Source organism: Diospyros lotus, chromosome 11 (genome assembly GCF_014633365.1).
Source record: "Diospyros lotus cultivar Yz01 chromosome 11, ASM1463336v1, whole genome shotgun sequence".
NCBI lineage: Eukaryota > Viridiplantae > Streptophyta > Magnoliopsida > Ericales > Ebenaceae > Diospyros > Diospyros lotus.
This window is the reverse complement of record NC_068348.1, coordinates 705,623-733,529: the sequence shown is the minus strand read 5'-3', so window position 1 is coordinate 733,529 and position 27,907 is coordinate 705,623. Positions and strand designations below refer to the sequence as shown.

At 40.4% G+C, this 27,907-nt stretch overlaps 1 protein-coding gene across 2 annotated transcripts; it reads right to left on the bottom strand.

Annotated features, from left to right (window-relative positions):
* Positions 1–249: 249 nt before the first annotated feature.
* Positions 250–25,258, bottom strand: LOC127813220 (uncharacterized). Of its 2 annotated transcripts, none has more exons than XM_052354083.1 (14): positions 25,001–25,258; positions 24,868–24,915; positions 24,713–24,773; positions 24,571–24,603; positions 6,553–6,677; positions 6,305–6,439; positions 5,412–5,488; positions 4,998–5,263; positions 4,083–4,139; positions 3,817–3,985; positions 2,769–2,826; positions 2,602–2,687; positions 2,459–2,515; positions 250–1,063 (listed from the first exon to the last, which is right to left on the bottom strand). In XM_052354083.1, the coding sequence occupies exons 1-14, from the start codon at positions 25,158–25,160 to the stop codon at positions 983–985; spliced, it is 1,413 nt and encodes a 470-aa protein (XP_052210043.1). In that variant the 5' UTR covers positions 25,161–25,258; the 3' UTR covers positions 250–982. The 2 variants fall into 2 exon arrangements, with proteins under 2 accessions (XP_052210043.1, XP_052210044.1); XM_052354084.1 differs by having other exon boundaries at positions 6,553–6,657; positions 25,001–25,101.
* Positions 25,259–27,907: the final 2,649 nt, after the last annotated feature.

Below are 27,907 nucleotides of genomic sequence, written 5' to 3'. Positions count from 1 at the left end.
CCTTATCCCAGTTGGCAAGTAACTGCAGATGACTTTGTTCCCAATGGCAGCCAAACCCCAATCTCTCTCCTCTCTCTCTCTCTCTCTCTCTCGATATATATATATATATATATATACACACACACACACACAAAACTAGGACTAGTTTAATAAGTAACTGGCAAATACACTCTGAACAAGATGGATTGTTCAACAGTTCAACCCTCAACAGATGATTCCAAAGGTTTCAGCTAACTCTACTAGTTTGACTTGAACAAAGCAGTCTGGTTTATTATTATCATAACAAAGTTCCCAGACGGACTCAATTGACGGCCACAATGTCAAAATAAAGATCTCTACAACTTGATAGAAATGGGATAATGAGAAGAATCTTACAACTAAGCCAAGCCTGGAACTAGCAAGTCATGGCCCAGTTCTGTAGTGCTTTGTATGCATCTTCATTAAGCAGCAAGCAGATTCTACCTACACAAGACCCAAAACCATCAGAGGGAGTTCCAAGAGTGATTTTACCAAAGTACAGTATGAGAGTAGCGTAGTAAAAGATGTGCATGTGGATTTACTCGGCAATGAAACATCAATCACAATCAATGATTCAGCCAAATACCTAGATCAGTTGGGTAACGTATAACATTTTCCAGAAAGATAATCTCAGAGAAATACAAGCACATCCCGGAAAATGAGGGATAGATACTAAAAGCAAAACTGATATTCTATTTTCTGCACTAAATCCATCAGGACACTCAACTATTAGACTGAAGAACCATAAAAATCTTGCCTGGCATTGCCAATAACCCTTTATATTTTATATCAAGAACACGTACAAAAGATAATCAAGAATCTATTTCAATTTTTGGTAAGGTCAGGAGGACCATATTTCAAGTGGCTGCCTCCAAGTTTTTTCTGCTGTAGCAGCCTCCATCACAGCAAGCCAAAGCAAACCATCATAAAAAGCTCCTTTGCATGTTCTAGACAATCCATAATCTCAAGTACTCGTGGCTGATAACTTCCTTATCTTCCTGTCATGATTTAGCATGGTACCCACACTCTCCACCACCAAAATAATCTGCACAATAAACCAGAACAAACCATGAGGACAGCAAGACCCCTAGTTATTTCATAGGTTAATGCAAGCAATGCATGAGAATCATTGTTATGCTCAGTCCAACAGTATCTCCATGAAAGATGGAAAACATCTTAAATGCTCCACATTACTTGGTTTCTGCTTTCTCAGTACCAAATATACTGTAAACTTCTGCCTCCTTTATTCCCACTACCTCATAAGCTGACAGTTCCCTTCCCTTTTCTAAAGGAAAATGCTATTCGTACATCATTGTGTACACCTTGGGCTACACAATGATGTATCAATGTCTAAAATGCCTTCACCCAAGGCGGTGAGACGCAATGAGGCGTGGGGTATTTATGTCATTTATGTGCCTTGTGTAGCCCAAAGTGTACATAAATGATGTACAAATAGCATGACCCTTCCAATTTAGATTGGTTTGATCAAAAAGTACAGTGAAAAGGAATAGAATCACGGGACAGACATCTGCAGTTCACATTTGGGCAAATACAACTGACTCTGGAAGTAGAACGTGAATCAATTTCTGTTATTCAGATTCTATATTTCAATGTATATATATACATACACATTCATAGAGAAATCAAGATGCTAAATCAGCATAATTTTCTATGGTGTTCTACATTTGCAAATAAGTCAGCATAATTTCTAGTCTCGGTCAACAGTGTAACCCTCTGCACCTGACCCTCATTAGACTGAGCATGAGTACAAGGTGTGAATGCAGGAATAAAAGAGAAGTGCTTTAGCCTAGTCAAAGTCCACACCTGATGCAACTATATGTGGATACAGGGAAGATAAACTAGTTACATGATTATCATAAATCAATTAATAGATAAACAATTATCAAGAGCAATCTCTTCTTGTTTAAGATTTTGGGCAAGAAACTTCCACAGAAAGCGACTTTGAGCCAATTTTCACCCAAAAAAATTTGTCAAAAATGAATTGCAAAATCAAAAACACCAGCAAACAGAAATACTCAAAAAATTGGAAGGACCCCATCTTGTTCAAGTATTTGAAGGAATATATACTCATCAAGAATAACCAGAGATAGACCTGCTCTATCAGTAAGGAAAACCACTATCAAATAAGACATAAGCATTTTAATTGATTCCAACAACAAAGTTAACCTTTACACCTGAACCTGGTTGGGAAAAAAAAAAATAAAGGTTCAATTTTAAAACAGACATGCGAAGTTTGAAATTATTCTGTGTCCACAGTCTCTGAACTTCACTCGCAAATTTTGATCTCATTGAACCTTGAGGAGTTACTAAATCATCATCGGAAGTTATCTTCTCAACATAAACTTACTACCATACCCAAAATAATATAAGGTGGGAGCAGAATTTTTTAGAAAGGGTCAACATTTTAAAATAAACAAACCTGCAAGCAAGCGTAAGCCATTGCAGTAGCATAATAGAAGTTTGCATTGCCGGTACCCTGCAAATTTCACTCTGTAAGTCATGGGATCCAAGACGATACTTTTACATGGGTAACCATGTGTAAACAAAGAAGTAAAAACATACCCTCCATATCCACAGGTTGTGCATCACAGGGCTAAGGAGAGAAACACCCACATATCCACAAAAGAGGAAAAAGGAGAACTGCAAATCTGCAAGGCATTGTGGGTAGAAATTCTAAGATGCCAATACATTAAAATCCATGACAAACAAACCTGGTGCAACTAACTTGCCTGCTAGTTCATTGACAAATAAGCCCAACAAACCAAGGTACAAAGCCGAATCTCCAACCTGATCCATTTGGAATATCCAAAGAAAAATAAGCCACAATATTGTATTTGGTTTATCCGGTATGGTGAAAAGGGAGATTCAACCACTAAGTTACTGTTCTTATAGGTTTTCAGCCCCCCCACCCCCTGGCAGATAAGTAAGAATGTTCTTATAGCTTGACCTAATGATTAATAAGATAAATATTTTCATAATTAGCAAATTCCTGATTTCATTTACAAATTTCCAGGAAGTTCATATTTGCACTCTCTCTTTTAGCTAGCTATCAGCTGTGCAAGACAATAGATGGCAAAGAAGAAAGTCTTACCATATTAATATCAAAATATCCAGAACCAAAGGTTAAGTAATTTAGCATCTTGAGAAAAAATCAACCAAGGATTTTGGAGAACTGGACTTCTCAAAACTCTTTTTGAATATTATATTGGATTACTGATGTGACTCCAATTGTTGTTGCGCCTTCTAACCTCACTACCTCAGGTTGTAATTGCAATCAGATTACATCTACAATATCCTTTAACATCTTGACTCCAGTTAATACAAAAGGTAGACACCCATAGTAACCCAGCATCTGAAATAAACAGGCAGTTGAGAAACACCAAAAACATGGAAGCTTACAGAAACTAAGGCAAGACAACACATTTTGTTTAATAATCTCAATTATAGCCTTGGCTATGGATTGGCAAAGATCACTGTTCATCAGAGATGACACAAACTCCTCAACTTTTTTTCCTTCTAAATTTTCTTTATATTAGTTTGGGAAATGAAATGAAAGTGTGCATTCTCCAGTCACATATGTTACTGGATTTTGACAAAAGCATATCTTTATCTGTTAGGTAGACAAATATTATCTGAAGATCCTTAACAGGCATGCATGAAGAATAAATTTTACATCAAGTGCAATGGAGAAAAATAGATCAAGGACTATTTTTCTACTAATCACACAAACAACTCACTTAGTGAAAGTCAATCAGGAACGGAAAGATGAGAACTTACAGAAGGGTACGATTTGAGCATTGAGGAGATTGATATATACACAAAAGCCAGAAAGCAAGGCCTGTGGTTCAGCCGTATGGCTAATGGCAATATCATGAACAGAATATTTAAATGGAACACTATCAGAAAGAAATTCCTGAAAAAATTAAAAACTTCTGCAAAGAAGTACCTGCATTTAAGTATATAGATCATAACAGTGAAAAACCTCAAAATATTGAACTGGATACTTCACACACAACAAACCCCACAAGGAACTTTTCACTTACCACAAAACACCGATATTTGGAGACAAATCTTCCACTGTCAAAATAAACCCATAAGTTCTGCACAATTTATCCATGCAAAACACCAACTATAAATATGACTAGCAAAATCATTAGATAAATAGCCAAATTAAGTCACTCTTTGAAGCAGATAACAAGGAAATTGGAAAAGAAAAAACAACAAAATGCAATTATATAGTAATTAGTAGATGCTGTTTCACTAGCCCCACATAACTTCATAAAACTAACATTTCGGGATAGTCCACACAGAATCAACCTTGTACAAAGTAAATTAATGTTTATGATACCTAGGTGCTAATTTGCAAAAATCTGACACATGGAAAGAAAGAAAAAGGTTTCCATCCCAATTGCTTGCACATGTGGATGAGCATTGTTGACAGAAAAATAATAGGCGTCTTATGTATTTCATACAAAGGGTAAATGGGTTATAGATGGAAAATGGAATTAGGTTACATATGTATTCATCATGGATATGTGTTGTGGGTTGGTTCAAAATTAGAGATACGATCAACTCAGTAACAAAAATCACTTTCCATAGAGACAGTTAACTTCCTCTGCAAAGGCTTAAAATAAAGTCGAGTCATAACTGGAATGCAACAACATATCAAGCCTTTATCCGACTATGTGGGGCAAATCATAACTGAATATCACTTTAAAACTGGAAAAAAAAAAATTACTTTCAGCAAAGTGACAGGTTCAACTTCTAAACAACTTTCTAATGGAGTCGCCAGATAAGAAATATACTTCTGGAACAAGGGCACCATTATCAGGTAGTTAGCTACCAAGCTATAACGTTCATCAAGCTAAAGCAAAAAGATAATGAGAAAAATAAGCATGCGATTTCAAACTGCAAATTCTTAGAGATTACAACCAGATATAATGATGTGAGATTTTTACCTCTTAAACATCTCCCGAAGACCTCCATACTGTTTAACAGAAATTCCACATAGAACTAACACATAAAATGCCCACATAGATGCCCACAAGAAGAAATACACAACTTTTTTCCATGAGAAATAAATTGTTTCAAGTTGTTGACTTGTCAGATCCTTGTGTTGACAGGAGGTATCACTTGAAGAATTATCTCCAAATTTACAGGAGTTCACTTGCAGGAACAACTTCCTAGGGGGAGTATCTGGACCATAACCTAATAAAAATATCACCTGGAAAATAAAAGTTATCAAATTACAGAATTGGTGTCCATGGGTGAGCAAACAGAATTTAATCCAGAATTTTTACTACTGTCTTGACCTACATGCTGCATGAAGAACCTACTGTCCCTTACAAGCAAAAGAGGAATGGAACACATACCGGTACGATCAAAATTGCAGGATAAAGGGATAAATGTGTAGCTATGACCCATCCAAAAGCAGCCAAAGGAATTTTTTCTGCAATTGATCAGGACAGGGAATGAATAATGCCTTTACAGGCAAATGTCCAATGGTAACCACAACCAGAGTTTTAAACAAGCATTTGCCCGTCAATATCTCAGTCACAATAATATTAATTAAGTAGCATATATTAAGGCACACATGAGGGATAGTTCATTCCCATTAACTGTGTGAAATGACCTCATTAATAATATCATTATGTCATAGAAAAAGTGCTATTTTTGTTCCTTTGTTATTAAGCAACATATTTAATTACCAACCAAGCTCTAGAAGGTATCAAAATCTTGCTAGATGATAATTCAAGAAACATAGTGAAGCTTGAGTAGCATATGATATCATTAGTAATGTACAAAAACTCACTAGTTTTCAAGAGGAATATGGGTATAGTAGAAGAAAAATAACAATTATTATAAATAAATAAAAATATCTTAATATGAGTTCTTGATGCCATAAAAGTGATATAACTAGAAACTATCTATGAATTGGCCGCATATCACACTCGTAAAAGGAAAAGGGAATAAGTGATTGTTGTCTCAGTTTAAATGGATATGCATTATTTTATCCTTGATCAACTGCCTAGGATTCACAAGCAAGTCATTAGCAAAGGAGCAAAGACAACAACTGTTGAAAAGAAAAAAGAAAAATGTAGTTGAATCCACAACTAGGAAAGAAGAAACAAAAGACAAAGAGTCAGTACTAAGGAATTGATAAATTCAACTGGAGATGCAGAAAAGGAACTTGAGTAAGTCAGACAACGTGCAAGGCATTAAAGTACCAATGTATAGGACAAAAAAAAACCAAATAACTTCTTACGTGTACAGGCTCCATAAAGGGACAGTACAACAACCAGATTTTCTAGTGGAGATGTAGACAACCCCACACAAGTGACTATGGTAAAAGGATTCCATAAGTACACAAGTGCAGCAATATCCCCAGAAGGAAGAACCTCTGCCAAAAAAAAAATAATAATAATAATAATAATAATAAAAGTTTGAATAGTGTAATTCATCAAGTTACTAGGGTAGGACATGTTCCAATAACAAATAATATTTTAGAATTACCTTTGTTTTCTAGCAATCCAACAAGGCCCAGTGACTTCAAGCTTTGATTATAAGCAATCTGAAGGTTCATGCCAATCAAACGAATAAGCATTGCAGTGAAAAAATCTGCAATCACAAAAACCAAACTGTATCCGAAATGAGTTGATATTAACCACGTATCTAACATGGAGTAAAATGGAAGAAAATCTAAGCCAGTTAAAAGAGAGAAAAAGTGAGAGAAGAAAAAAAGACTTAAAAGGATTCAAGTCTCACAGGAACTTGGAATTTAAAAACTTTGATTATTTCACATTGTTCACCAGCAATAACTAAATGGTAGACACTAACCATTGACTTTAAAAAAAAAAAACAACAACAATTCTCACCAAAATCCCAAGGAGATAACTTAGAAAACATGAAGACAAGCAGTCATTAGCATTCTCGCCTGTCACGGCCTGAGCCTGACAATGCCTTTCCTTCCAATCCAATATGAATTAGAAGGACCAAACATCGAAAAAGAGAGCAGAAACAGAGAGAAAAAGAAAGAAGAATGAGGAAGAACGAAGAGAAGAACGAGACAGAGAACAGAGAGAAGAGAAGAGAGATCTTGCAGAATTCTGATATTTTTGTTAGTTCCCTTCATTCCCCAAATAGGAGAGAATATACATCAACGTTTGGGAGGAGAGATTCTCCTGCCAAGGTGGGCCCTACAGCCTAACAAACTTGAGTAAAAGTAACAAAAATTTAAATGAGCTATGGTAAGGGCCATTTTCATGACATTTCCCCCCTCCTTAATCATTTTCTTGTCCTCAAGAAATGCTAAGGAGGCTAGCAGCTCTTGGGAATTGCTTGAGAAGATCTGGAAAGTATTCCCAGGTGTTGTCTTCTGATGATCTGCCCTGCCACCTGACCAATACTTGAATGAGAGGAGCCCCATGTCTGTATACCACCCTTCTCTCCAAAATAAATTCTGGTTCCACTGTCTGGCCAGCCTCCTTAGGAAGGGTAGGTAATGTAGAACTCACTGATTGTCCACCAACTGCCCTCTTTAGGAGCAAAACATGAAATACAGGCTGAATGAGTGACCCTGCAGGTAGTCTCAGACTCTCAGGTGATATGCCACCTTTCCCACCTTAGCTTCTATGGGAAATATGTCAGCTTCCGAGGAGCTGACTATGAATTTCCGATAGAATGATACGAATGGTTTAGGGAAGAGAGAATCAGTAGGGAGAAGAGAGAAAGGAAAAGAGAGAATAGAAACTTCTAAGAATATTCATTCATGCCTATTCACGAGGTGGACAGCTGCTTATAAAGCCAGCCACTAGCGCCCATGTGCATAACAGAATGCCGTTGCTGGGAATGTACTACTCCCAAAGTGGCAACAAACTAATTACAACCTTTTAATGCAAACTCCTAATATACTATCTTCTACTCATAGTATATCTTTATTACATAAGCACCCCTCTTACCCGAGACACATGACAATCTCCCCTCCCTTTAAATTCTTCTTGTCCTCAAGAAATGGTGAGAAGTCCCGCTGCCTTGGGAAATTGTTTGAGAATATCTGGAAGGTATTCCCAAGTGTTGTTGTCGGAATGTAGATTAGACCACTGCACTAGCACCTGGATGATGGGAGCTCCTTGATTGTATATCACTCTCCTGTCAAGTATCGCTATAGGTTCCTTTGGGCTGTCATTTGAATCTGGAAGGCGAGGTAGCTCTGGATTGACCGCTTGCTGCCCAATTGCCTTTTTTAGCAAGGACACATGAAAAACCGGATGTATATTGGAATTTTCCGGCAGCTGTAAACGATAAGCCACATTCCCAACTCGAGCTAACACCAGGAAAGGGCCATAATACCTCGGATTGAGCTTTGAACTGGGCTTCCCAAGTAGAGCTTTCAGATGGCCTGGCTGAAGCTTAAGATACACCCACTCTCCCACTTGAAATTCCCGTTCACTTCTCCTTCTATCAGCAAATTGTTTCATACGATTCCTAGCGCTGGCCAATTCCGTTTTGATTGACTGGAAGGCTTGTTGTCTCTGTTGAAGGTAAGTATCCAAGGCTGCCACTGTCGAAGAACTTCCCAGGTCTGGCAGTAAGGTCGGTTTATAACCATATAGGGCTTCAAACGGGGACCTCTTTATGGAGTTGTGGTAGTTAGAATTATACCACCATTGTGCCAATGCGAGCCACTTATGCCAAGTCCTCGGCTGTAAGAAGCAAGCACATCTTAAGTAGGTCTCCAAACATTAGTTTACTCGCTCGGTCTGACCATCGGATTCGGGATGATAGGCCGTCGACATGCTGAGTTGAATTCCCAATATTCCAGTCAATTCCTTCCACAAGAGGCTCGTAAAAATTCTGTCCCTGTCCGACACTATAGTCTTAGGGGTTCCATGTAACTTCACCACTTGGTCTAGGAACACTTTTGCTACCTCTTGAGCTGTGTAGGGATGTGCCAATCCGATGAAATGGGCATACTTGGTGAATCTGTCCACTATCACCATTATGCAATCTCGCCCCTCCGATTTGGGTAGACCCTCAATGAAGTCCATTGAGATACTTTCCCAAGGCCCTCCTGGAATACTTAGTGGCTGCAATAACCCGGGGTGGGCTACCGATTCTGATTTACACCGTTTACAAACATCACAACTCAACACCCAGTCCATCACATATTTTTTTAGCCCGGGCCAATGAAAGTGTTGCTTAACTTTGTGATAGGTAGCAACTATTCCGGAGTGGCCCCCTATTGGAGAACTGTGCAGCGTCTCCACAATTTTTTTCCTCAAATTCTCATCATCTCCTATTACCAGCCTCCCTTTGTTTCTGATAAGCCCATTAGTCAAGGTGTAACCTGGTTTAGCACTAGGATCCACCACCAGTTGTTGTAGCAGCTCTCGCATACTCTCATCATTTTCATAACTCGAGGCCACTTCCCTGTGCCAGTCTGGAACCATCACCGTAAGAGCAGCAGAATGCCCTTCCTATGACACCTTGACAAGGCATCTGCAGCTAAGTTTTCCTTTCCCTTCCGGTATTGGATAACATAATCCAATCCCATCAACTTAGTCATCCCCTTTCGTTGCAATTGTGTATGTAATTTCTGTTGAAGTAGGAATTTCAGACTTTCATGGTCGGTTTTGATCACAAATTTACTGCCTTCTAAGTAATGCCTCCACTTTTCTACTGCCATCAGCACCGCTAACAGCTCCTTCTCGTAAATGCTCAACCCGAGATGCCGAGGAGCCAATGCCTTACTAAGAAAGGCAAAGGGTCTATCTCCTTGTACCAAGACAGCTCCAATTCCAACAGCGCTGGCGTCTGTCTCTAATACAAATGGCTTGTCAAAATCCGGCAAGCCCAATGTTGGTACTTCGCTCATAGCTCCCTTTAGTTTAACAAAAGCCTCCTCAGCCCGGCCATTCCATTGGAAGCCATCCTTTTTCAGCAATTCCGTTAGTGGCCTACTAACAACTCCATAATCCTTGACAAACCGGCGATAATAGCCAGTTAAGCCCAGAAATCCCCGCAAGCCTTTGACATTTTGAGGCCTCGGCCACTCCACCATGGCTGCTACCTTGCTAGGATCGGTGCTGACTCCTGCATGAGATATTATATGGCCCAAATACTCCACATGACTTTGTGCAAAGGAGCACTTAGACTTCTTAACATACAGTTTATTGAGTCGAAGGACCTTGAGGGTAGTTCTCAAGTGGGCTAGGTGTTCAATGAAAGTGAAACTATAGATCAGAATGTCATCGAAAAAGACTAGAATGAATACACGCAAGTAGGGCTCAAATATTTGGTTCATTAATGCTTGAAAAGTGGCTGGGGCGTTAGTGAGTCCAAAGGGCATTACCTTGAATTCGTAGTGCCCTTGATGAGTTTTAAAAGCGGTTTTAGGGATATCCCGATGCTCCATTCGAATTTGGTGGTACCCTGCTCTAAGATCCAGCTTAGTGAAAACTGAAGCGTGCTTCAATTCATCAAGCAAGTCTTCTACAATGGGTATGGGAAACTTGTCTTTGATGGTTATGGCATTGAGTTGCCTATAGTCCACACAAAATTTCCATGAACCATCTTTCTTTTTGACAAGGAGTACGGGAGATGCGAAAGGGCTATCGCTGTGTTGGATAATCGACTTTTGTAACATGTCTTGGATGAGTTTCTCTATCTCAGTTTTCTGTTTGGGAGGATAACGATAGGACCTAACGTTCACTGGTTCTGAATTGGGTTTGAGGTGGATGGTATGGTCACAGGGCCTTTTTGGAGGCAATGAGCTAGGTTCGGAAAAGAGGTCTTTGAACTCAAATAATAGCATGTTAAGAGCGTTAGTTTCGCGTACCTTTAACTGGTCATGTGGGTGGCTACTCACTGTAATTGCCAATTCTCCTCCCTATTCTGGTTCTTTCTCGAACACTTCCAAAGCCTGGATAGAAAACAGCAGCACTACTTGGGAGAACTTGCTTTTGAGCAACCGTTGACGTCTCTTTCCCGTTATCATTTTGCACATACCTGCTTCCTGGCTGCCCTTGAGCACCCTTTTTTTTCCATCCTTCTCAAAGGTCACCTCCATCTTGTTAAAATCGAAGCTGATGGGACTCACACCCCTCATCCAATCAACCCCAAGTACCACATCACAACCCCCCAATTTCAACAGCCTCAAATCTGCCACAAATGCTTCCCCATTCATCTCCCAGCAAAATCCCAAACACGAGGATTGACTCAGTACCTTGTTTCCGTTTGCGACTGTTACCGAGAGAGGGTGGGCATCTGAGACTTCACATCCCAACTTCTTCGCCATGCCTTCATCCAGGAAGCTGTGGGTGCTTCCGCTATCAATAAGTACCATTAGCGAACATTGGTGAGCTTGCCCTTCCACCTTGATGATCTTGCTATGTGCCACCCCTTTTAGGGCGTGTAGGGAGATTTCTCCTTGATCACCTTCTTCCATTCCTGAAGTTTCCTCCACGAGTCCTTCCTCGTCCTCCCCTTCCAGCAACAAGATTTGTCGTTTGCATCTGTGTCCCGGAAAGTATTTATCCCCGCACCTATAACATAGGTTAGCTTGGCGTCCATTAACCCTCCTCCAGTTGTCGGATTAAGGGCTGCAGGAGGTAATGCCAGGACCCCCTTACCACTGTGCACCGCATCTCGTCCTTGAGTCCTGCTACCAGTCTGCCAACCCCCAGTGATCACCCCCTTCACTTGATTGCGCTGCTTTTTTAACAGTGCTTCAATCATCATTTCTTGCAACTTTGCACTCTCGGCAGCCAACCTCACTGTTGTTGGCTGCATCATTTTCACCATGGGTCTTACTTCATCTCCCAAGCCACTAATAAAACTCAATACAAAATACTCTTCTGATAGATGGGGATTGTGTATCATCATTAAGGACCTCAGCTCCTCAAACTTGAGCTGGTAATTCTGTACCGTTCCAAGTTGCTTGAGCTTGTTAAACTCTTCAACTATATCCCGCATACTCCGATCTCCGAATCTTTCACACAAGTCATCCGCGAACTCGTTCCATGGGCTGCCTTCTTTCTCCGCCAGCCACCCCTGGTACCATGCATCAGCCATGTCGTTCAGGTAGGCAGAGGCCAGGGTGACCTTCTGCTGTTCTTGCACCTGATACAAGGCGAACATCTGTTCACACCTCCTTACCCACCATCTAGGATTTTCTCCATCGAAGAGCAGAATCTCCAGTTTGGGTACCGGAAAGTTTGGTTGATAACGATCCCCCTGAGCTCTCGCTCTTCTCTCCCTTATGTTATCGCCAGTCCCTTCCGGCTCGAATTCCATCTCCGACATTCCCACTTGTCGGCGCTCCATTCCTACCCCTTGAAGAATGGGTTCCGACTACTCCCTTTGCAGAAAATCAGCGGAAAGTCTCACCGGTTGTTGAGTTGAGAACATTCGCATAATCTGCTACATCTGTTCCATTACTTGCTCATGGAACCGAGCATTCTGTTCTCGATTCTCACCCCGCCACCTCTCCATGGCCTGATCAATCCAAGCATCTACCCCTGCTCCAATTGAAGATTCGAGAGTTCCCATTCTCGTCTGCACCTCCACCACTGTTGTAGCCACTTGCTGTAGTTGAGACTCCATCTGCTTCATCCTCGTCCCTTCGGCCATATGGATATTCTTCTCTGCCTCTGCTTGCGCCCAAGAAGACCGCTCTGATACCAAATGTCAGCTTCCGAGGAGCTGACTATGAATTTCCGATAGAATGATACGAATGGTTTAGGGAAGAGAGAATCAGTAGGGAGAAGAGAGAAAGGAAAAGAGAGAATAGAAACTTCTAAGAATATTCATTCATGCCTATTCACGAGTTGGACAGCTGCTTATAAAGCCAGCCACCAGCGCCCATGTGCGTAACAGAATGCCGTTGCTGGGAATGTACTACTCCCAAAGCGGCAACAAACTAATTACAACCTTTTAATGCAAACTCCTAATATACTATCTTCTACTCATAGTATATCTTTATTACATAAGCACCCCTCTTACTCGAGACACATGACAAAATGACCCATAGTACTTGGGACTGAGCTTGGTTGCCTTTCCCCGGGTGATAAGACTTCAGGTGAGGGTACCTCAGTCTCAAATACACCTCATTCCCTACTTCAAACTCTCTTTCACTTCTCCTCTTGTCGACAAACTGCTTCATACGATTCTGAGCTGAAGCTAACTCTTGCTTCAGTTGTTGTGTCACTTTCCTCCTTTCCCGCAAATAATCGTCTACTGAAGCAACATTAGATCCTTCCCCCGCTGCAGGCAGAACATGTGGTTTGTACCCAAACAAGGCCTCAAATGGGGTCATTTTGATTGAGCAGTGGTGGGAAGTATTGTACCACCACTGGGCCAAGGCTAACCACCTATGTCACTCCTTAGGTTGTAAGAGGCAGGTGCATCTTAGGTAAGTCTCAAGGCTCTGGTGCACCCTCTCAGTTTGTCCATCCATTTGAGGGTGATGAGCAGTGGACATGCTCAGTTTTGTTCCCAATGACCTCATCAACTCCTACCACATCATGCTAGTAAAAATTCTATCTCTATCTGAAACTATAGACTTAGGAGTCCCATGTAACTTAACCACCCGATCCAAGAAAGCCCTAACTACCTCCTGAGCTATGTAGGGATGAGTCAACCCTATGAAATGGGCAAACTGAGTCAATCTGTCCACTACTACTAGAATGTTGTCCTTACCCTCCGACTTGGGCAATCCTTCCACAAAGTTCATAGACACACTTGACCAAGCTTGTTCGGGAATAGGCAAAGACTGTAGTAGCCTAGGGTAGGCCACCGTTTCTAATTTACATCTCTTACAAATGTCACATGCTTGCACCAATTCCTTAACCTCTGATTTCATCCTTGGCTAATGGAAAATCCACCTAACTCTCAGGTAAGTATTTTGTTCCCCTGGATGCCCCCCCCCCCCCCCCCCCCCCCCACACACACACACAAAGGGAGACTCATTCAAGGCCTGAAATATCTTCTTTTTGAGGTCTGCATTATCTCCAATCACTATTCTCCCCTGGTATCTCAATATTCCTCCATTTAAAGTATACCCATATGCCTCATTGGCCCCAACAACCAATCCTTCCAGTAAGGGTCTAAGCTTCTCATCCCCCTCATAACTGTCAATAACCTCCCAATACCACTAGAGCACCACTATTGTCATAGCTGCAAAACTCACTTCTTCATGGCACCTTGAAAGTGCATTGACAACTATATTTTCCTTCCTCTTTTTGTATTGTATTATGTAATCCAATCCCATGAGTTTGGCCATCCCCTTCCTTTGCAACTACGTTTGAAGTTTCTGTTGCAACATGAACTTCAAACTTTCATGGTCCGTTCTGATTATAAATTTCCCCCCTCCAAGCAGTGCCTTCGCTTGTCAACAGCCATCAACACTGCTAAGAATTCCTTTTCATATATGCTGAGCTCTAAGTGTTTAGGAACCAACACTTGAGTTAAGAATGCTAGAGGGCATCCTTCTTGCACCAAAATTGCCCCTATCCCTGTTCCACTTGCATCTGTTTCCAGAATAAAGGCCTTATTGAAATTAGGAAGCCCCAACACTGGCACCCTACTCATAGCCCTTTTTAAATTCTCGAATGCCTCTTCTGCTCTTGGCCCCCTGCTGAAACTTCCCTTCTTCAACAATTCGATTAAGGGCTTGCTAATTACCCCATAGTTCTTTACAAACCGATGGTAGTACCCTGTTAGCCCCAAAAATCCTCTTAAGGCTCTCATCGAAGTCGGCCTTGGCCAGGACACCATGGCCTCTACCTTTTGGGGGTTGGTACTCACCCCTCCCTTTGATATAAGGTGTCCCAAATATTCCACTTGACCTTAACCAAATGCACACTTAGATTTCTTAATAAAAAGCTAGTGAAATCTGAGTATGTCAAGGGTAGTTCTAAGGTGGGTTAAATGTTGTTCAAAAGTGGGGCTATAAATGAGTATATCATCAAAGAATATTAATATAAACTTTCCAAGATAGGGTTCAAAAATTATGTTCATGAGAGATTGAAAGTGGTCGGGGCATTGGTGAGCCCAAATGGCATCACCAAGAATTCAAAATGCTCATGGTGAGTTCTAAAAGTTGTTTTGTGGATATCCTCGGGTTTCATCCTAATTTGGTGGTAACCCGAGCGTATGTTAAACTTAGAAAAGAATTGGGCATTGTGAAGCTCATCCAAAAGATCTTCTACCAAGGGTATAGAGAATTTATCTTTGATGGTCATAGCATTTAGTTGGCGGTAATCCACACAAAATCGCCATGTTCCATTAATCTTTTTAACCAATAGGACAAGAGAAGCAAAAGGGCTTTAGCTAGATCTAATGATGGATTGTTGAAGCATTTCCCTAACCATTTTCTCAACTTCATTCTTCTGAATTGGAGGGTAACAATAAGTTCTAATGTTAACAGACTCAGTGTTTGGTTTTAAGTTAATAGATGTCACGACCTCACTCTTGTGATAAGAATTACTCCTATTCCGATAGGAATTGAGGAGCGATTTAGAGGATAGAATAGAGAAAGTAGAGAGGAAGGAAATTAGGGAGAGAGAATAGAAAGTAGGAAGGAAAACTGAATTCGATATTCTCATTCATGCCCCCTCATTGTGGAGGGAAACAGATATATATGGGCCGTTTGGAGGAGATATTCTCCTGTCAGAGGTGGGCCCACACCTGGTACATTTCTAACAAACTATATTCCCTTTGCCTCCCTTACACCTGGTCGATTCTCCTCTAATTCGACTAATATAGAAATAACAAAATGGCAGTGCTTAGCCTACAAACTACTACAGAAATAAGATAAATGTAGAATTAAAAAATACAACGGAAATAGGTGCTGGTAATCGGATCATTTTGTGACAACTTCCCCTCCGTTAGCCATTTCTTGTCCTCAAGAAATGCTGAGGAGGTAGGCAACTCGTGGGAACTGCTTGAGGAATTTCGGAAGGTATTCCCATGTGCTGTCTTCCGAAGTGTTACCTCGCCATTTGACCAGTACTTGGATGAGTGGAACTTCGTGTTTATACAATACTTGTTTGTCGATAACAGCCTCTGGTTCAGTTCTTGCACTTATTTCTTTGGGAAGAGCTAGTAATACTGAACTCGTTGGTTGAGCCCCCACCGACTTCTTCAGGAGTGAAACATGGAAAACAAGGTGAATTTGTGACCCTGGGGGAAGCTTCAACCGATAGGCCACCTTCCCTATCTTGGCCTCAATAGGGAACGGTCCATAATACTTGGGGCTAAGCTTAGTGACCCTTCCTCGAGAAATTGACTTTAAGTGATTATACCTCAACCTTAGATACACTTCATCCCCTTCCTCAAACTCCCTCTCGCTCCTCGTTCGGTCAACATTTTGCTTCATACGATTTTGGGCCGAGGCTAGCTCTTGCTTCAACTGTTGTGTTATCTCCCTCTTCCGTTGTAAATACTCCTCAACTGAAGCCACATTAGAGCCTCCTCCTACTACCAGTAGAATAGGTGGTTTATACCCGAATAAGGCCTCAAAAGGGGACATCTTAATCGACGAACGGTGGCTGGTATTATACCACCATTGAGCTAGGGACAACCACCTATGCAACTCCTTAGGTTGCAGCAAGTAGACACATCTAAGGTATGTTTCAAGGCTCTGGTTCACCCTCTCGGTTTGCCCGTCAGACTAAGGTTGATATGCAGTGGAAAAATTCAGTTTTGTTCCCAGAGATTTCATCAGCTCTTGCCACATCAAGCTGGTAAAAATCTTATCCCTATCAGAGATTATAATCTTAGGAGCCCGGTGCAATTTAATCACCCGATCTAAGAAAATCCTAGCTACATCTTGAGCCGTGTAAGGATGAGTCAGCCCTATGAAATGGATAAATTTAGTCAACCGGTCTACCACAACCAAGATGATGTCCTTACCTTCGGATCGGGGAAGTCCCTCCACAAAGTCCATCGAGAGACTAAACCAAGTCTGATCTGGGATGGGCAGAGGTTGTAGTAACCCAGGGTAGGCCACTGTCTCCGACTTACATCTCCTACATGTGTCACACCTTCGGATAAGCTCTTTAATCTTTGCCTTCATTTTTGGCCATTGAAACACTTGTTTAACCCAAAGATAAGTATTTTGCTCTCCCAAATGCCCTCCTAATGGGGACTCATGCAAGGCTTGAAAAATCCTTTCCTTAATCCTTGAATTCTCCCCAATTACAATCCTCCCACGAAATCTCAGCAACCCTTGATTCAATGTATAGCCTCCCATCTCCTGAGCTCCCATCGTCAACTTTTCCAACATCGCCTTAATCTTGTTGTCTCCTTCATAACTGTCAATAACTTCTTGATACCACTCGGGTACCATGATGGTCATAGCTGATAAATCTCCCTCCTCATGACATCTGGACAATGCATTGGCTGCCTTATTTTCCTTTCCCTTCCAGTATTGAATCCTATAATCTAGACCCATCTTTCCCTCCAGGTAATGTCTCCAACGGTCTGCAGCCATAAGTACAGCCAAGAGTTCCTTTTCATAGATGCCGAGTCCTAAGTGTTTTGGACTCAATACTTGCCTCAAGAAGGCTAGCGGTCTCCCCTCTTAAACTAGCACTGCCCCTACCCCGGTTCCGCTAGCATCAATTTCTAAAATGAAGGGCTTATCAAAATCTAGGAGCCCCAACACTGGTACTCTGCTCATGGCACCCTTAAGGTTCCCAAAGGCTTCCTCTGCTTTCGGCCCCCAATTGAAACCTCCCTTATTCAGCAAATTAGTCAATAGTTGGCTGATAACTCCATAATTTTGCACAAACCTGTAATAATACTCTGTTAGCCCTAGGAATCCCCTCAAGGCCTTCACTATTGTGGGCCTCGGCCAGGACACCATTGCCTCCACCTTCTTTGGATCAGTACTTACCTTACCATCTGATATAATGTGCCCTAGGTATTCCACATGCCTTTGGGCAAAAGCACATTTGGACTCCTTAATAAAAAGCTGGTGGTTTCTTAGGATTTCTAGGGTAAGCTTAAGGTGGGATAAGTGTTGATCAAATGTAGGGCTGTAAACGAGTATATCATCAAAGAATACCAATATAAATTTGCAGAGATAAGGTTCAAAAATTCTGTTCATGAGGGATTGAAAGGTGGTCGAAGCATTGGTGAGCCCGAAGGGCATCACTAAGAATTCAAAGTGCCCATGATGGGTTTTAAAGGCGGTTTTAGGTATATCTTCAATTTTCATCCTAATTTGATGATATCCCGCCCTTAGGTCTAGCTTAGAAAAGAATTTGGCATGGTTAAGTTCATCTAATAGGTCCTCCACTAAGGGTATGGGAAATTTGTCCTTGATGGTCATGGCATTTAGTTGTCGGTAATCGACACAAAACCGACATGTTCCATCCGTCTTTTTACTAAAAGGACAAGAGAAGCGAATGAACTTTAGCTAGGTCTAATGAGGGATTGTTCGAGCATGGTTCTAACCATTTTCTCAATTTCATTCTTTTGGTTGGGAGGATAACGATATGCTCTAATATTGACTGGTTCAGCATCTAGTTTGAGGTTGATATTATGGTCAAACATTTGAGTAAGGGGTAAGGTTTGGGGTTCCATAAAAAGATCCTTATAATCCACCAACAATTTATTAAGGGAATCCAAATGGCATACCTAGTCTTGCATTCCCTGGGGTGTGCTTACTGTCAGCCCCATTTGCCCCTGCATTGTTTGCTTTCCTTGATCTCCTTCTGCTGCCACAACTGAGAAGAGGTGTGCTATTTGGCTCCACTTGCCCTTCAACACTCTTTGTAGCCTCCTCCCTGATATCATTTTACAAGCTCCCATCTCCTTCCCCCCAGATAAGGTCACCCTCTTACCTTCTTTCTCAAAGGATACCTCCATCCTATTGAAATCAAAGTTAATGCAACTCACCCCCTTCATCCAGTCCACTCCTAGGACCACATGGCACCCTCCCAGCTATAGTAATCTCAAGTCGATTTCAAACTTCTCCCCTTGCATCTCCCAACAAAAACCATTGCAGGCGAAGTTACTTAACACCCTTTGGTCGTTGGCTACTATCACGCTCAAGGGAGGGGTTCCCATGAGCGGACACTTCAATTTCTTGGCCATGCTTTCATCAAGAAAGCTATGGGTGCTCCCACTATCTATTAAAATCATAAGATTGCAGTCCTTGACTTGGCCTTCTACCTTGATGATCTTGTTGTTGGCCACTCCCTTCGGGGCATGTATGGATATCTCTCCATTGTCTTCTTCTTCAACCTCTTCAATATTTTCTTCCCTTGCTTCATCTTGTTCCTCCTCTTCCTCTCCTTCCAACAACAGGACCTGCCTCTTGCACTAATGTCCCAGATGGTATTTATCCCCACATCTGAAGGATAGGCCAGTCATTCCTCTTTGCTCCCGTAACTGTTCCACATAGGAAATAGAGCTCGTTCCCATCAATTGCTTCCCTCCAGTGCTTCCTCTGGTAGCATCACGAATGTGACCCCTCGCCCCTATACTGGTCATTCTGATATTCACTCCCTTAGGCAGGTGTCTTTGCTTTTTTATTAAGGCCTCTACCATCATTTCCTGCAAGCGAGCGCTCCCTGAAGCTTGCTCGACTGTCTAAGGCTTCATCATTTTAACCATTGGTCTGAGCTCATCACTCAACCCACTCATGAAGCTTGATACGAAATAAGCTTTTGAGAAGTGATGGTTATCGCTGACCATATACGACCTAAGCTCTTCAAACCTCCTGAGATAGGATCTCACACTCCCAGTCTAACTTAGTTTATTGAATTCTTCAACGGTGTCCACCATACTTCTCTCCCCAAAACGTTCACATAACTTCTCAGAGAATTCCTCCCAAGTGTATTCCCTCCTTAACCTCAAACACCCTTGAAACCATGCATCAAACACCTCATTGAAGTATGCAGTGGCTAAACTTATCCTCTGCATTCTTGGTACGTTGTACCATTCGAACAGCCTCTCACACTTCCTCAACCACTAACGAGGATGAATCCTTTCAAATGTCGGGATTTCCATCCGAGACATAGGAAACCCCAGAGGATGGTTGTTCTGCTCTTCTCTTATTCTTCCTACTATCCCTTCTAATTCTTCCTGATTCATTCCAATCTCCTGATCTCCATTTTCTCAGTTAATCATAACTCTCCGTAAGAAGGGTTCATTCTCCTCTCTATGTGGAAAATCTGGAGCTAACCTGACCGTGTTTTGTTGGGTAAACATCACCATGAATTGTTAGATTTGAGCTCCCAGCTCTTCTCGTACCCGAGCGATCGACCCTTCCAATCTCCTTTCAAGTCCCTCCATGGAGTCTTCCACCTTTCGATCCATGGCGACCAATGCTTCGTGGTTTCGGTTAGCTTCAAACTCCGTCCTATCCATTCTGTTCTGGAATTCAGTCACTGCCGATCCCAGGTGCAGTTGCTGGAGTTGTGTCTCCATGTCCTTCATATGAGTCCCTTCTGCCATCTTTCTTAGATACCAACTTGTCACGACCTCACTATTGTGATAGGAATTACTCCTATTTTGGTAGGAATTGAGGAGCGATTCAGAGGATAGAATAGAGAAAGTAGAAAGAAAGGAAATTAGAGAGAGAGAACATAAAGTAGGAAGGAAAACAAAATTCGATATTCTCATTCATGCCCCCCTCATTGTGGAGGGAAGCAGATATATATGGGCCTTTGGAGGAGATATTCTCCTATCAGAAGTGGGCCCACACCTGGTACAATTCTAACAAACTATATTCCCTTTGACTCCCTTACACCTGGCCGATTCTCCTCTAATTCGGCTAATACAGAAATAATAAAATGGCAGTGCTTAGCCTACAAACTAGTATAGAAATAAGATAAATGCAGAATTAAAAAATACAACAGAAATAGGTGCTAGTAATTGAATCATTTCGTGACAATAGAGTGGTCAAACATTCTGGTAGGAAGGAGTGATTGGCATTTGTTATACCTAGAATCGTTGGAACTATTTTCTTGGACAGAAATTATGCCACACACAATCTCACACTCATGAGTTTGATCTTAAGAACAAATTCAATGAATTCAACAGAAACGATAAATAGAAACATAATTAAAACAAACAAAAAACAGAAACACAAACCACAAACACCAGATTTTATCCTAGTTCAGATTGCCTTTTTGGACAACCCTACATCCAGTCTTGAACCCCCTCAAGCAACCTTCTTTATTCAAAGAATGATCAGTTACACAGTTGAATTCTCTCCATTCTATTCCCGAGTACACCAAGCCTTCGCCCCAAGATTACAAAGCTATCAAACTCTAGCCTTTCTCTCTAGCAATCAGTACTCTTACAAACAGAAAACTGAGAACTCTCTCTCTCTTGCTACCCATTGCCCTCTATTTAAAATAGTGGGTGGATATCCTAATGAAGATATAAAATATTTACAGTTTCACCCCATAACTTTTACTAATTACAGTTTTGGGTTACAACTTCTACTTAATACTTCATTTGCCTTCAAAAAACATTGTTTTCACTGATCTTCTTATCCTATACTCTAGACAACTTTTAACAGGGTTCAATAAAAAAATTCTCATATTCTACCAGTAATTTATTAAGGAGATCTAAGTGATATACCTGATCTGCCATCCCCTGAGGTGTGCTAACTATTAGGTAGATCTACCCTTGCAGTGCTTGACCTCCTTGTACCTCCTTGGTTTCCACAATTGAGAAAAGGTGTGCCGATTGACTCCATTTTCCCTTAATCACCCTCTGTAATCTCTTCCCTAATATCATCTTGCACGTTCCAACCTTTTTTCCCCCTGATAATGTCATCTTCCTTCCCTCATTCTCAAAAGATACTTCCATTATGTTAAAATCAAAGCTAATAGGGCCCACCCCTTTCATCCAATCCACTCCTAAAACCACATCACAACCGCCCAACTATAATAACCTCAAATCAGTTTCAAATTTCTCCCTCTGCATCTCCCAGCAAAAGCCATTGCAGGCTGATTTGCTCAACACCCTTTGGCCATTGGCTATTGTCACACTCAAGGGTGGATTCTTGTGAGTTGACACTTCAGCTTTTTTGGTGTGCTTTCATCAAGAAAGATGTGGGTGCTACCACTATCTCTTAAAATCATGAGATTGTTGCCCTTAACTTGCCCCTCCACCTTAATGATCTTGTTGTTAGCTACTCCTTTCAATGCATGAATAGAGATCTCTCCATTGTCTTCTGTCCCAACATCCCCACGATCCTCTTCCTCTATCTCCTCTTGTTCATCCTCCTCATTACCTTCCAGCAACAGGATTTGCCACTTGCATTGATGTCCAAGATGGTACTTATCCCCACATCAAAAGCAAAGGCCAGCAATCCTCCTTTGCTCCCCGAGCTGCTCCCCAAAGGGAACAGAACTTGACCCAATCACATTTTTCACTCCGCTGCCCCCCTTCACCAGATCTCAATTATAGCCCTTGCCTCCCATATTGGATGTTCATGCAACCACCCCCTTGGTTGCTGCCTTTGTTTCTTAATTAGGGCCTCTAGTAGCATCTCTTGCAAGCGAGCACTCTCATATGTCTGTTCTACCACCTAGGGCTTCATCATTTTGACCATTGGTCGTAGCTCTTCACTCAAGCCACTCATGAAACTTGACACAAAGTAAGCTTCTGAAATGTGAGGATTATGGTCGATCATATAAGACCTAAGTTCCTCAAACCTACGTAGATAGGCTCCTACACTCCCTGTTTGCCTTAGTTTATTAAATTTCTCAATGGTGTCCACCATACTCCTTTCCCCAAAGCGCTCACAGAGTTTATTAGAGAACTCTTCACAGGTGAACTCTCTTCTCACCCTTAAACACCCTTGATACCAGGCATCCACTACCTCATTGAAATACGCAATGGCCAAGCTCACCCTTTGCATCCTCAGTATGTTATTCCACTCAAACAGTCTTTCACATTTCCTCAACCATGATCGAGGATTAACTCCTTCAAATACTGGAATCTCCATCTAGGGCATAGGAATCCCTAGATGATGAGGGTGGTGTGGTTCGTCTCTATCTCTACCCATCATCCTTTCCAACTCCTCCTCTGGGTCTACCTCGATCTCAGAGGTCTGTTTCCCCTGTTCATCCTATTCCCTTGCAAGATTGGCTCATTCCTTTCTCTAGGAGGGAAATCAGGAAAGACCTTTGCCGAGTTCTAGCAAGTGAACATCACCATGAACTGCTACACTTGAGCTCCCAACTCTTCCCACGCTCGCGCGATCGACCTTTCCAATCTTTGTTCCAATCCCTCCATCGAACCTTCCAATTTGCAATCAATGGCCATGATCGCCTCATGGTTCCAAGTAGCCCCGAACTCCAGTTGATCTACTTGATTTTGGAAGTTGTTCATCGTCGAGCTGGCTTGCTACAGCTGCGACTCCAGGTTCTTCATGCGGGTTCCTTCCACCATTGCACCTTTCCACAGAGCACCAGCCGAGAATCGTTGCTCTGATACCAAGATTGCTCTGATACCAAGATTGTCACTGCTTGAGCCTAACAATGCCTTTCCTTCCAATCTGATATGAATTAGAAGGACCAAACACCAAAACATAGAGAAAAAGATAGAAGAATGAGGAAGAACAGAAAGAAGAATGAGAGAGAGAACAGGGAGAAGAGAAGAGAGATCTTGCAAAATTTTGATATTTTCGATAGTTTCCTTCATTCCCCAAATAGGAGAATATACACTAGCGTTTGAGAGGAAAGATTCTCCTGCCAAGGTGGGCCCTACAACCTAACAAACTTGATATTCCCCTAACTTCCCTACACATGGTAGTAACTACCTCGACACTAGGAATTACAGTAGTAAAAGTAATTAAACTAACTTCTACAATAGGAATTACAACAGTAAAAGTAACAGAAATTTAAATTAGCTATGCTAAGGGCCCTTCTTGTGACATCGCCTTCTAGCTCCTTAAATTCCAATGAGATGGTTAAATAACATGTATGGCATCCAATGCTTATCCAACTTGATGAACCTCTTAATACTACTTGGTATTAAAATATAACTTGGATGCGTGTGTGTGTGTGAGAGAGAGAGAGAGAGAGCCAAGAAAAGTAATACAGCCAAACATCATCCCTATATTGGAGACTGTAACTAGCAATATTATCAAAAACTGCCTCTCTGATAATTTTAACAGCATAGTGGATAATAGAAGTAAAGCATAACCATTGGTAATTCATATCTTTCACATAGTTTCAACACACCAGCTTATGAATTTTACTTTCTTATATTTGGCAAAGTAGATAATTACTCGACTTGACCTTAAGTCTCTTCATTTGGGAATATTCAGCCAGCCTGAGCAATGGCATCCCCTAACTATAGTTTTACACACAACATCTAAAAAACTCTCCCCTAGAAAAGTTGATACAATGAAAAACTTCTTAAATCAAATTTAAAACGGAAAACTTCAAACAAGAAAACAAGGTTAAGATCACACAGTTAACTAGAAAATAATATATATATATATATATGTATATACACAAAGATCAATAAGAAGTGTCAAAAACAAAGTGCTACCTGCAAATAATATGATTGGCTGGCCCTTCAATCCTGCACCCAGCAAAATGACATTAAGTAGCACTGCCAACATACAAATGATTTTTGTCGCATGCATAACTATCAATATACACATGAAAGGGTAATTGAACTTGCAATGTACCGTTCAACAGTGAGGGGACCAAGAACCGAGAGTAAAAGCGGAGATCCATGATACATCGAACCTAAATGCGAAAATTTTTGCATCATAGCTTACTAAAACATGATTCATAATCAGTCCATAAGAATGTGAGCTAATAATAGTGAACTGAAACAAACCAGCATACGGCGAGATCGAAGACTGCTTCAACCAGTAACCTTCAGCTACTGCAGAATATCGAAGAAAACATGAAGGCACAGAAATTCACAATCCACATAAAACATAACTCATTTACATAAAGATGGAGAGTACGGCGGCGAAGACTCGTGAGAGGAGTGGAGACTTCAGGACGAGAGGCCAGATTGAAGTTTTTCGGGAAGAAGATGAGTATTAGTCTGAAGATTATAGAAGCAAACCCCCAGCTCCAAAACTGTAGCTTCTTCTTCAACTCGGAGCTGCGCTTTTCCTCCATTTCCTTCGGATTGGATCGGATTTGAGAAGAGACTTGCTGGCATCCAGAAACAGAACCAGTGTCGAGGGTTTTGCGTCGAGCGATGTCGAGGAACGAACGACTCACTTGACGACGTCGTTTTATTCGTCTATACTCCTTGGCCGCTCTAGGTTTTGCATGTACTTTTCATTTTGACCCCAATATTTTAAAAATACTGCATTTGATCCTCCTTTTGTTTTTTCTTTAATTTTACAATAATGCTCCTCCTTTGTTATTTGCAAATAATACTATCTACATCGATGAAACTCATGAGTTAAATAAATAAGTAATAAGCGAATGTTGGGTCAAAAATTACAACTAGAAAGTAATCTCAAAATTAAAGAGGTGGCCAGTCACAAAATAAATAAAAAAAATAAATGAATGAATAAGTTATAATATTGAAGAATATGGCATCGAAATATAGTACCTTATTTGACAATTAATGTATTTTAAAAGTGCTGAGAATGCTTATAAATTGGTCTCCCCAAACTCAATTGATCTATCCTAAGTATTCCATCATAAGAAAGAAAAATAAATAGTTGGAAATATTCTAAGTGTTTTTCCTATTTTCAAGAGAGATTGTTGTTGTTATTTTCTTGTGATTTAAAAAGAAAGTTGTAATTCTTATTATTTTTATCCTATTTTTTAAGGGGGTTTTTCACTTAAAATATGTGCGTCCTATTTTCTTCATTCTTATTATTTTTCTTAAATTATTAGTTGCGACCCTACTCTAATCCAATATTATTTTACAACAAGTGGTATCAGAACCTATATTAAAGTGTTTATATATCTACTTATTGTATGCTTTGTGATTGCCGCTATAAAAGTGGATGCTCCACGTCAGAAAATAAGTTAGATTATTAATCGCTTTTTTGAAATGTACTGGGTACTATTCACGTATACAGGGGTACTATTTACACGTACGATTACTGTTTACATAAAATAGTGAAAACTAATTTTGTGCTCAAAGCAGCTCATGATATAAGCAATGGTAATAAAATTATAGATTGAAAAGTTCAATGGAAGAAATTTCTCACTATGAAAATTGAAGATGAAGACTATCTTGAGAAAAGATAATTGTTTGGCGGCTTTCAGCGATAAGCCGGAAACTTCACAGATAACGACAAGTAGAATGAGATGGACGGGAATGATGTTGCAAATCTTCATCTAGCACTAACAGATGAAATATTGTCTAGCATAGAATAGAAAAAAATGACAAATGATATTTGGGATCATTTTACAAAATTGTACGAGGTCAAAATACTTCACAACAAAATTTTCCTTAAGAGGAAAATGTATATTTTATGGATGTCAGAATCTACTTCAGTGACACAGCATATCAACACTTTGAATACTATATTTTCTCAACTCACATATTTGGGTTATAAAGTAAAGATAAATTAATATGCTAAACTTTCACTTCAAAGTCTATCAAATTCGTATGATCAACTCATTATCAATCTGACAAATACTTCCACAACAAAAATCCTAATCTTTGATGATATTGCAGTTACTATTATGGAATAAGAAAATCAGCGCAAAAACAAGGAAAACAGATTGGCTAGTTCATAACAAGCAGAGGCACTAATGATGGTGAGAAGGAGATCAAATGAACGTGACTAAGTGAGAGTCAAAATCATGGTAGATAAAAGTTAAGAAGTAAAAAGAACCTGGAGTGCTACCACTATGGCAAGAAATGTCACTTGAAGAAGGATTGCTGAAATTTGAACAAAAAAAATTACAGTCCTCAAAGAAATGTAGCAAGTATCTCATGTGAAAATGATACACTATGTTGTGACGCAACGACAACTTATGAAGGCAAAACAAGATTTGTTGATGTATGGTTCATTAATTTTAGAGTCACATTTCACATAACCTCTCAAATAGAATGGTTCTATCATTATGAACCTATCTCTAAAGAATTTGTGTACAATTGTGATGATCATGCCTTAAAGCTTGTCAGTATTTGAACCATCAAGTTGAAGTTCCATGATGGTATAATGCGCATCGTTTGTAAAATGCAGCATGTAGAAGGTCCGAGAAAGAACTTGTTGTCTTTAGGACAACTAAATGAACTTGACTTCAAATTTGTGGTTGAGAAAGTGATCGTGAGAGTGATTTGAGGAGCATTTGTATTAATGAAAGAAGAAAATATGACTGCGAAGTTATACATGTTGAAGAGAGAGAGACTTTGTTGGAAGAAAAAGCATTAGTTGCTTCAAGTAATCTAAGTGAAAGATCTACAACAGTGTGGCATCAGAAACTTTGATATATATCTAAACAAGGAATGAAAATCCTTGTAGAGCATAATCTATTTTCGGGTCTCACAAAGATATTTTTACCTTTTTCTGAGCATTGTGTTACGAGTAAGCAACACAAGTTGAAGTTCAACACGTCGAATTCTATAAGCAAAGAAATTCTAGAATTGCTTCACTCTAGTGTATGGCAAACACCAGTTTCATCCCTGGGAGAAGTAAAATATTTTGTGTACTTCGTAGATGATTATTCGAAAAAATGTTGGGTGTATCATATCAAGAGGAAGGCGTATGTGTTTCCAGCCTTCAAAGTATACAAAGCGTCAATGGAACTTAAATCTGGAAAGAATATAAAGTGTTTGAGGTCAGATAATGAAGAAGAATATACTAGCAATGAGTTTGTTAAATTCTGTAATCAGGCAAATATTAAAAAATAGTTTACTACGACATACACTTATTAACAAAATAGAGTAA

Excerpts from the sequence above, each read along its gene's own strand:
- LOC127813220 (XM_052354083.1), bottom strand. The coding sequence starts at position 25,160 with ATGGAGGAAAAGCGCAGCTCCGAGTTGAAGAAGAAGCTACAGTTTTGG. Across the intron at positions 6,678-24,570 it reads GCCAATCATATTATTTGCAG|TTTGGTTTTTGTGATTGCAG; the intron begins GTAGCACTTTGT and ends TTTCGGATACAG. Across the intron at positions 3,986-4,082 it reads CCAAATATCGGTGTTTTGTG|GTACTTCTTTGCAGAAGTTT; the intron begins GTAAGTGAAAAG and ends ACTTAAATGCAG.